This window comes from Chlorocebus sabaeus, chromosome 1, assembly GCF_047675955.1.
Source record: "Chlorocebus sabaeus isolate Y175 chromosome 1, mChlSab1.0.hap1, whole genome shotgun sequence".
In the NCBI taxonomy this organism is placed as follows: Eukaryota; Metazoa; Chordata; class Mammalia; order Primates; family Cercopithecidae; genus Chlorocebus; species Chlorocebus sabaeus.
In genome coordinates this window covers 42,474,355-42,485,655 of record NC_132904.1, presented here as the reverse complement: position 1 = coordinate 42,485,655, position 11,301 = coordinate 42,474,355, and the positions used below count along the sequence as shown (strand labels likewise).

At 42.0% G+C, this 11,301-nt stretch overlaps 1 protein-coding gene across 1 annotated transcript in view; it reads left to right on the top strand.

Annotated features, from left to right (window-relative positions):
* Positions 1 to 835: 835 nt before the first annotated feature.
* SLC17A6 (solute carrier family 17 member 6) overlaps positions 836 to 11,301 on the top strand; it is a 43,215-nt gene continuing 32,749 nt past the window's right edge. Inside the window, exons 1-3 of the mRNA XM_008004154.3 lie at positions 836 to 1,617; positions 4,463 to 4,715; positions 6,195 to 6,313. Coding sequence (XP_008002345.2) covers positions 1,532 to 1,617; positions 4,463 to 4,715; positions 6,195 to 6,313 — 458 coding nt within the window. The 5' untranslated portion in view covers positions 836 to 1,531. The remainder of the gene's footprint in view (positions 1,618 to 4,462; positions 4,716 to 6,194; positions 6,314 to 11,301) is intronic.

Genomic DNA, 11,301 nt, shown 5'->3' with positions numbered 1-11,301 from the left:
TGCTTTAGGGGAAGGAGATACAAAGAAAAATAAAATATGATTTGAATGTAATATATGTAAATTAGAATAAATCTTTTTGTTAATAAATCTTTAAATTATAAATTACAATTTGTTGGCAAGCACAAGGTATAGCCACATATTTCATCAGTATATTGGTATTTCAGTAGTGCATTGTAAATTAGTTAAATAAAGATACTTAAAATTCCAAGGAATTTATATTAAATTAACTCTCTTTTATTTAATCGACTTCACCGAGTTTATAGCTATTCTTTTTTTTCTCCTCCCACCTCTTTTTATTTATTTCTCCCTTGCTCTAGTCTTCCTTCTCTCCCTTTCTTTCTTTCATCTTTTTCCTGTCAGAGGTTAAAGCAAACACATGAACAATATAATTGTGTATTTTGTGTGCACATATTTTATATTCAAAGGACCCTAGGTGTCTTGGAACACCACAAGCATAAGTTAAATATATTGAAATCTTTCTTGCCTGCAATACTGGCATCAGCGTGCTGGACAAAACGTAGCAAACTAGAAGTAACTTGTCAATTTTTAATAAAGTTGTCTTCCCTAGCAGAGTTAAATGCACCATTCTCCCTGCAAACTCTGGAGATGATGACATCTTCCCACATGGTTTCCATAGCATCCGTTCCTGAAGAGCCCCAGTATGGTCCTTGGTCAGGGCGATCCGCCCAGCTCCCCTAGAAAGTTGGCAACCTCGCTAGCCAAAAGAAGCATCCCCTTTTCTTGAAACTTACTCTGTCCGTGGTGCTGAACCATTGTACTGAGACCCGCCCAGACGGGCGCTGTCAGCCGCTGAAAAAAAATATTCCCTGACGCTGCCCAAATCAGAACGGTGTATCTTTTATTTACTCACGTCCTCAAAGAGCAGCAAGCCTTCTCCATCTTAATTTGACTCTACCGCAGAGCAGAGTTACGCTGGCGTGATGGGAGGAGATCATGGGCAGAGAGGAAAAACTAATAGCAGCATTGCTCACCTGAGACCTGAGATGCTCCCATGAGTTTTGAATATGCTCTGTTCCTTACAGCAAAGACACCATTTTTAAAAGTACTATTCTTTTGACTTTGTTGTTACCCAAGGGTTCTGTGACATTCCGGCCCCTCCGTTTAAAAACCAGCAGATTTGAGAGCAGTAAGTCTTCAAAACGGGAATTTACATTGTTTTTCAGCTGACCGACTTCCAGGACAAGGACTCAACCGCATCTACCCAAATACCATGGTACTGCTTGCGCCCTTTGCCACCGGATCCTCCCCTTCCAATGAGACTTTCTGATTGTGTCTACCAACTCTCCTATTAGGAAACCCGTGGGTTGCATGCAGCTATTCTGTTGTATTCTCATTCTCACTCTCCCTCCCTTCTCTCACTCTCACTCTTGCTGGAGGCAAGCCACTACCATTCTGCTGAGAAGGAAAAACCCACAACTACTTTAAGAGATTAAGACAATATGCGCAATCTTCGCCGTTTTTAGCAATCACTATTTAAATCTGGCAAGAACCGACAACAGTCTTTGCAAGAATGGAATCAGTAAAACAAAGGATTTTGGCCCCAGGAAAAGAGGGGCTAAAGAATTTTGCTGGAAAATCCCTCGGCCAGATCTACAGGTAAGACAAAGGAAACCCTTGCTTACCTGGGGCTCAGCATGAAAAAATCTGCAGGGCCGTTTCTGTAAACCCTGGTGGCTCAGAAAGATTGTAATATGATCGGAAAGTCTTTTTGTTGCCCATTGCTTGGAGCAGGGGTGCTCTGGAAACCTGCTTATTAATGCAGGAATGTTGCACTAAATGAACCTGTCTGGTGTGTGTGTGTGTGTGTGTGTGTGTGTGTGTGTTTGATTTTTGCTTTGGTGACTGCAGAGTTTTATCCTTTATTACACAGGATTTATCTTCTTTACAGTTAAGAAATACCCAGCACCTGCTCAAACAGCGTTTCTTTTGGTACTCATAGAATGCCCCAAATTAAATTCCTTTCATGCAGACAAATGAATATAAAACACAACCCTCTAAAAAAATTAACCAAGAAATTCCAAAGAATAATAGTTTATATATTATTAATATATATGTTATATATGTATATATGCTATATATATGTGTGTGTGTGTATATATATGTTGGGGAGAGAGAAAGAGAGAGGTCTCAGCTTCGAAAGCATAGTAGAGAATCCCCTAGTGGAATATGTCTTCTGCATTGAATGAAGAAGAATCAAAATATATCAATAATTGATAGTTGAAGCAATTCCTTTCTCTAAGACTGAAACAATGTATATGCATTTTTAATTATTTTCATCTCCTAGAGTCTATTTCTTGCATAGGAAATGTCAATGCCTGGAAGAACAGCCGTAAATATAACAAGCAACATTACTTTGAAAGTCCTAGAAATTATTTAATTATTGAATCCTCCGATAGTCACTACACTAATTATGCTGTAATTTGCAAAACTTTAAATCATTTCAAGTATGTGATATGGATACAGTTTTTCTTAATAATTAGAGCAAAATCAAGAAGACAGAGCAGACACAAAAGGAAAAAGAATTACAAAGGAGCGCTAATTTTAATATTTGGGAAATTGAAGTCTCTGTAAATGCATGAGAAATGTAAAGAAAATGATCAAACCACTCCCAAATTTTCCAAATCTCTTCAGGTTTGGCGGGCTTCATGTAGGCACGATTATGCACCTATGCGGCAGTAGATACCGCAAGGGCCCTGCAGTCCCACAGCTACCATGGAAAGGGATGCTCTTTCCCAGTACAACTGCCATCCGGCGCAGAGTTCAACTTTGTAGATTTGAGCACACGAAGGCAATACAGGAAAAGAAAACACACACACACACACACACACACACACACACACACACACACATTGGCTGAATTTTTTTCTCCCAGTAAAAATAAATTGCAATGTTTTCTAACATTATGATCAGACTTTAAGAATAAACATTAACCTAGCCACAAATACCTTTATGACCTATTCTCCAGGTGCTTTTTATAGAATTTGGAAGCCTGATATTTTTTTCTGGTGGTCTCAAACTGCTTGACAGCAATATTCCAAGCTATGCATATTTGAAATTAATTTTTAAAATTTCGCTGGCTTCACCCGTGTGTGTGAAAACAATTGGGTGTGCACATAGCATTTAAAATGGCACAGGTGAAAAATAATTACATGGTAGACTGGAAAAAATTTCTGCAAGTTGTAAAAGGAGAGGCTCTTTGTTTAAATATCGAAAGTATAAATCGCAAGGGGCTACGTACGGAGATGTTATCTTATACATTCCTTTCGTTTGTTTGTTGTTAATAGAAATTTCATAAATATGTTGTAGACTAGAACACTGCCACCTTTTAGTAAAACCATTCCTTTTCTCCGCGTTCCCCTTTTCATTTACTCCTTCTCCCAAGGACCAAAGCCAAAAATGAATTGATGGTTGAAATCTCATGAAACACTGTGCAAAAACAAATATTGAAGTGAGATCTTCCCCTTTGATGTGGAATATCTTACAAAAGTTGATTTGGGAGCACGTTTGTGTATCTGGGAGTCGTATTTTGCGTCTTGGGAAAGGGATCCTTGACATTTTTCGGTGTTTATAAGAGAGAGAGTAATGACGCAAGATTGTGAATAATTAATTATTCATGTTCTGGCAGTAGGAAGCTTAGGTGTCGGCCATATGCTGTAGAGTCCTTTGTCTCCAACTCCAGTAATAAGGAAAAAAAAATAGTAAGAAGTGTAACAGGGGCGTAAGCATTGAACTAGAACCCTGGAGCGGGATGCAGGGGAAGGAGAGTGCATGACACTCTCGGCGAGAGCTCTCAGGCCTTCGTCTCACGGACAAGCACTGGCCTAGAGAGGCCTTAGTCCCGGGGGTGCCCCAGGCTCAGCTCCAGGGGTGGGCTGGGGGACAGAATACCAGCATCGCCAACCTGGAAAACCTCAGCTTGCTAGAAACGGAGAAGGCAGCGCGGGTGGAAAAGGCTCTCAAGTTGGGCCCGCCTGCAGCGGAGTAGCCCTCTGGTGCTGGGTTGCAGGAGGACACCGCGGTTGTCAGTGTAAAGCTCTGCTGGGCGCGGGTAGGAGTGGGAGGCCCCTATTCAGGTGCAGAGGACGCTCTGGTAACCCCTGCCCTCACAAAATGCAGACCCTGCAAGAAAGTTAGGCCCAAGCGGCCTGTGTATCTGAATCAGAGCGCCCAGGGGTGGATCCCGAGACAGGTACTCGCTACTATAGGCCTAAAGGTGCTAAAGTTGAAGCGATGTCGCCGCCGCGGCCAAGGGCACCTGCAGAATGTGAGAGAGTGTGGGAGGTCTTGCAGCTTGGTGTCACCCCACCACCCTAATCCCCAAGGGTGGGGTGAGGTCGACGGCCCTCCTCCCAACCCCGACGGGTCCTGAAAAATGGGAATGGGTCAGCATCGGGGTGCCTAAGCCGCCACGTCCTTGACTCGCCCCTGCTCTGCCGCGCAGGGTGCTGGAGAAGAAGCAAGACACCAGGGAGACGATCGAGCTGACGGAGGATGGGAAGCCCCTAGAGGTGCCCGAGAGGAAGGCGCCGCTGTGCGACTGCACATGCTTCGGCCTGCCGCGCCGCTACATTATCGCCATCATGAGCGGCCTGGGCTTCTGCATCTCCTTCGGCATCCGCTGCAACCTGGGCGTGGCCATTGTGGACATGGTCAACAACAGCACCATCCACCGCGGGGGCAAGGTCATCAAGGAGGTGGGCAACGTCTGGCCGCCCTGGCTCCCGCCCTTCGGCCATGCGGCCTCACAAAACCATATCTCCTGTGTGAGCCCCGTTTTTCCCCACTGAAAGGAAGGTTTGGGTGCTCCCTAAGCTCCTTGCTAACTCTGCCTTTCTAGAATGGACCGCAGTAGTGTTATCAGTTCCCTTTTCGCTCTGCTGTCTGGGCCTTCCCTTCCTCATCTGCAAAGTAGAAAACAGCGTCTAGCTCACCAGGTTTTGTGAACTGTGACTTAATACAAGACGTTGGTGACTAGCAATGTCCACTAAGTCTAAATAGAAGTGTGTTTGTTTTACTTGGGTGAATAGTGCAGCATATTAATTATAGTTTTCCCAGGACTTCATTCAGTCCCCGCCAAAACATTCTTAATATTCAAAATGAAACAAACTGGAAAACAATACCAGCAGTGTTCATATCAGCAGGTTCGGCTGAGGGGTCTTTGGGAAGGTTTACCTCCCCCAGGAGGAGCCACAACGTAAGAGGGTCCCAGGGTGGCAGGCAGTCGAGCCCAGAGGGGAGGGTCACGTCAAGGTCACAGAACCCCTGGGTCCGGACTTCCTTCCTAGAAACCCCAACTGCCGTAAACCAGACTAAGCAGGAGTTGAGAGCAGAAACTGGGGAAGGCTCTTGGAATCCGGGAGACCTTGCAAAATCCTCTGGGTGTCAAAATATCAAAGGAGAAAAAGGGTCCCCAGTTCTCAGGCGGGAAAAGCGCGCTCCCACCTTTCAGACGTAAATATTGCGACCCAGTTTACTTTGAGGTTCCCCTCGGGAAGTCACCCAGGCTGATAGAACGGAATTAGACCTCCACCTTCAGAAATACCCCTGCCCCGCATTTATTAAAACCCCTGAGCAATGACTCCCTCTCCCTTTACTCCTCCCAATTCACCGACTACTCCAAATTCTTCAGGCCCATATCCATTCCCATTTGTGGGGACACCCTTTCTCTTAGCCACCAGGAGCCCTGCATCTTTCATCCTTCACTCCCCACCTTCCTTCCCTCCCCACTTTCCTTCCCTAGAATTTCCCTAGTTAAGTCTCCAGGGTTAGAAGTCACTACACTACTGCGTCCGCATTGACCGGATTCGTTAAGTGGACCCCTGCCAGGCGTCTCCACATCTGGCTAACAAATCTCTTCATGGGGAGTCCGAGTTTCCAAGACTGGCCCTCTAGATTCCTCCATTCAGATGATTCGATCTGCCTGACAGCAGTCGGGGAGCAAAGCCGGTGCGCGCGGCCTCACTATTAATCGCAATACATTTTGTTAATGAGCAAGGTTTTTTTCGTTGCAAGAGGCAATTTTGTTAGGAAACGAAAATGAAGCCACTCTTATCCCCGGAATGCATGAAGCACCCAAGCGTTGGGGGCTTTTTGGCTTGTGAACCTCTGAAAGTGAGCCTTTGGCACTGACGCTACTCTTTCCCTTCACGCTTATTTCTCCTACTCCTCCATAGAAAGCCAAATTCAACTGGGACCCGGAAACCGTGGGGATGATCCACGGTTCCTTCTTTTGGGGCTACATCATCACCCAGATTCCAGGAGGCTACATCGCGTCTCGACTGGCAGCCAACAGGTAACGCACCAGGCGGGGCTGGGGCTCAGGGCGTGGTGTTTGTTCCTTCCGAAGGGGCAGCAGAAGCTGGGAGCAGAGACAACAGCCCAGAGGGGTTTGAGGACTCCCAAGCGAAGTCTTCTAGTCCCTTGACAACACCCTGTCAGGGCTGGAACTGCTGGTAACTCCTTCCAGAATTAGTCGTCTAAACGAATGCAGGCTCTCTGGAACCGGCGCACGCGGCCTCCTTCCCTCTGCTGTGGCTGAACTTGCTTTTGGCGAAATGATCGACGTGCTTTATAGCCTGACCCGAGCTCAGGGCAGACCGAGAGCAGACAGAGCAGGGACTGTGTGCCCGAGTGCACAAAGGAGTGGGGAGCGGCAGATGCTGCGCTGTCTCCTGCACTCCCCACAGTCGCCCAGGCTCCCCGAGGGTCTGACCTCCTGGCAAGGCGCCTAGAACGGCTGGCCCCGTACCCCGCCCAGTTCGTGCTCTGGGTTTGAAGGATTTGTTTCTAGGGGGGGGCAGTAACCAGCGATGCGATTCCACCTGTTAATGAGCTGCTTAGGGGCGGGAGTTGGGGGAGCCCTCAGCTGCTTTAAGTGGCCTCCTGCCTTGCTGCGGTGTCCACAACCAAGGTCCTAGCGCCTGTTCCCAGAAGCACCGCCAGCGGCACCTTCAGAGACACCCCTAAAGCATAAGTCCTAAGGACTGATGGAGTGGGGGTGTCGACGGGCATAGCCTGGCCACCAGAAGGTGAAGGGTAGGGTAGGTTCCTTTGCTTCACTCTGTGTATATTGATAAACAAAACTAAATGTTCTTCACGTCTGAATTGAACCCACATAGAACATATGCACCAGCACTTTCTGTTCTTTCTGCTTAGATACCACAAAGAAAGACTTTCAGTCACATTTTAACAGCAGAGGACTAGAAGTTGGCACCTCCCTAATAGTGGTCATATGCAACCTGGCCCTTTGTAACCTGGGAACACCTCATCTCTCAGGCCCCATACTGCGGCTTTTATCAATTACAACCCCTTTCACTAGCGGTGTCTTTTCTTCCCAAGGCTTCTCAGAGTCCTCTGGGCCTGGAGAGGAATTCTTGGAAATTTATTTTAGGCTTAAGGATCCCTAGAGTGAGGGTGTTGGGGCAGTGCTTTAAAATATCAAGAGGAGAGTGCCATACATTAGGAATAATGCCTTTCGAGGGCTGTCTTTACTTGACACACGGGTGGCTGACACTAAGACCAAGTAGTAGACAAATAGTCCCTTCAAAAAAATCAATTTAGTGTGTATATGTACCACATTTTCTTTATCCATTCGTCTGCTGATGGACACTTGATGAAACTCATTAACTATGTAGAGAACCCCTTTTTATGGATGTGATATGTCAAAGAAAACATTGATATTAGGCAAAAAAATTAAAGAAATACTCTGTTAAATATTATTGATTATGAACATGTTACATTTTTGGATTTTAGATCCCCAATATATATAGTTTTCACTCCTTTTTTTCCCTAGAAAGTATTTCCTAAAACAAAACAAAGTTTTCAGAAAGATACCCTAAACATACATGCATGGAATGTTTTCACTGCAGGAGAAAAAAAGCAACAATTCACCAAAAAACAAAAATGATACAAGAACTCAATATGATGTCAAATGAAAATATAATGGTGGTGACTTAAAGGGTTTTTTTCAGAGTCAGAATATTCACCTTGCCAAATATTAAAATGCTAACATTTTCCTGCCAGGAAAAAACACCAGGGATGCTCCAGCTTTTCCTCTTTGTAACACTAGGAGGTCAGTAAATGGGTTTTTCTGATTTTTTTTTTTTTTTTAAAGCAAACTCATTACTGTCTGTGTCATGTTTATCAATGAAAAAAGTGATGCTGACTCAGGTTCTAATTTATCTGGTAGATTTTCCTCAAAGGAATTTTTTTTTTTTTTTTTTTTTTTTTTTTTTTTGAGATAGATTGTCACTCTGTAGCCAGACTGAAGTGCAGTGGTAGGATTTGGGCTCACTGCAAACTCCGCCTCCTGGGTCCAAGAGATTCTCCCGCCTCTGCCTCCCCAATAGCGGGACTACAGGCATGCACCACCACACTCAGCTAATTTTTGTAAAGAAAAAAATTTTAATTTCTAGAATTCCTATTTGGACCCAAATTAATCTTACCTTTAAATGGGTATTCAAGGGAGAGGCCTTAATATTTTCATATATGATATGTTATGTTCTACGATACTGAGAAAATTAAATTAAAAATGTATTGTAAAATATCATGAACCTATAGAAAATTACAGAGATCAACTATCTTATCTTGCCTGAAGATTCTGACATTTTGCTTCATTTTGAAAATATAACAAAACATTGCAAAATGCAGTTGAAGCCTTGTGTGATAATGATTTTTAAACATGTGTAACATTTTCTTTTCAGTTTAAAACAGTATTGCATATTAGTAAGAAAAAATTTTAAAAGTGATAAAAATTTAATCATCCTGATACCCCTATTATTAACATGGTGAATGTCCAACTAGTACTACAGATGCTACATAGAATTTTTCCTTGGAAGGCTTTTAATAAATACAAAATCAGAAATTTTTACAAGTTGTTTGAAAGATGTATGTTTCCTATTATGATCTCTTTTTCAAAAACAGTAAAGACAAAGCAGCAAAACCAATCTTCCACTTATAAGCATCATGTACCCATTCAAATAAGTTTCTCCATATTGATCACTTAATAGTAGAATGAGATTTCCCTTGTGTGTGATATTGGGGACAGATTCCTTTCCCTTTAGGTGTAAAAAAGGCTCACTTTGGAAAGTGTTTGCCATCACTGTTGTGGGTGGAACCGAGAAAGATAAACTGAGGTGTGTGGAGACAGCCACTCAAGAGAGAAGGGCTCCTGGTTACACCTCTTGACAAATTTCTCAATGAAAAACAAAGAGCAATTATTTGGCTTCTTCAATTTGTTGATTAAGCAAAGACAGCCCCACTCTTGGTCACAATGCAGACTCCTGGTTCTTATACTACTCAGATTCGAAGTACATTTACTTTCCTGATCATTGAGAGGAGGAGTTGGAAGAGTCAGGAGGGGAGTAAACCCAATTTACTCCCAAGAGGAGAGCAAGAGGAGGGACAGCTCTTGCATCACTTTTTCCTTTGTCTTCCCTTAAAAAGCTATTGCACATTATGGGCGGGAGAATTTAGTCACCCCAGGAAAGGCCTTAGGGTGGGAGGTCAAAGGAAGATTCCTTACAAAATCTTTAATGTTTTAAGATGGGAACATATTAATATAGTAATAAAAAGATGTGGGGGGCAAATTATTTTTGTCTTTAAATAATACAGGACATGGACTTATAGTAATCCAGATATTTACAAATATGAAATTCCTGAAGACTGGTTTTACCCTGCATTTAAATTGCTGTGAAGAACCTGGACGAGTGTTTAATGGCGCAAATAGCATAGATATATAATATATGAAATACACAAAATATATATGAAATATATAAATATAATACATATATAAATATATATATGTATTTTTTTGCAAAAGGCATAACCACAGAAGGTCAGATACAGCAAAGGGAGTTTGATGAACATTATATTTTTAATGTATAGCACTGCATTACAAAAAGTGTTTCTGCCTTTATTTAGGTGGTGATAGTATTCAAACTCCATTTAATATTTTTAATACCTTGCTCCTGTCCTCTTGATTTCTCAACCCTGCTTTAATTTTTTTCATAGCACTTATCACCACCTGTCATATCAATATTTTACTTATTTATCTGTTTGTCTAATGGGAGTTTTGTCCATGTTTTCTTTTTCACTCTTGTATTGCTAGCATCTCAGAGAGTACCTGACTCAAGATAAATATTCATTAAATAAATAAAATAACACAACAAGGTGTTTGGGGCTTTAAAAAAAAATGCAGAAAGATTTAGGCTTTAAAGCCAAACTGTAGGTTCAGGCTCTTGAATGCGTTACTTAGTGACTGAATGATATAAAATGTTATTTAACCCCTTTGCACCTCAGTTTGTATTTCTGTAAAAGAGGGCTAATCAAAGTACCTACCACGTGTGGGTCATAACAGCTAAATATATGTAGTTTTTTTGAAGTGCCTGGAACTAGGTAATTGCTGGCTGTTATTATTTATTATTAATGAAATCTTAAATTTAGAAAAAAATGGAAGGAAAATAAATTTCTGTGACTATTCAGCTTATTTTAGTATAAATTTACCTTAAGTGTTAGTAATGCAATTGGTTTATTTCCAATGTGATAAAAATGCCTTTTTTCATGAGTCATATTTCTACCTTTAAAATTATTTCCCCATGTACATTATTCAAATTGAAATTATTATTCACCAAAAATTCCATAAATTTTATTTGAAGGCCTTTAAAGAGCTATTTTTAAAAATATTTTTAGTCAAGTGTATAGAGTGCTAGTAATTCAGTGCATCCAATCTTTGAATTCTAGCCAAGCATAAATACACTTAGAGAAATCCATGTTAGCTTGAGGTTAGACTTCTCTATACAAAGTTAGAGTTTATTTTCCCCTACCGTAGTCCTTTATTTTTGTCTTTTCAAGTATTTCTTGAATTTCTAACTTGACTTTTTCTAAAGAAAAAATACTTCTTTATTTGAATAAGACACTTAGGATCACACTTGGTTGTAGCATATAGTGAACCCCACCAAAGGAGGAACCCATATTATTGCTAGACAGAGCTCATCTAATCCAACCCTCTCATTTTACAGAGCAAGAAATGAAATAGAGAATGAGGGAGTAGTGATTTATCTGAGGTCACAAAGGGATTGTGACTAGAACTCATGTGCCTGATAATACTTGATGGCAAGGTACCTTTACAATGAAATTTAACATCTCTGTCTGATACTATATGCTTCATTGCAAAGTTCACTTTCAGCAGTAGGCTGAGCCGTCTGCTCTCTGAATGAGTGATTACAATCTATCATGCCCCAAATCCAGGAAAGAATTTCATGAATTAGAGAGAAAAGCCTT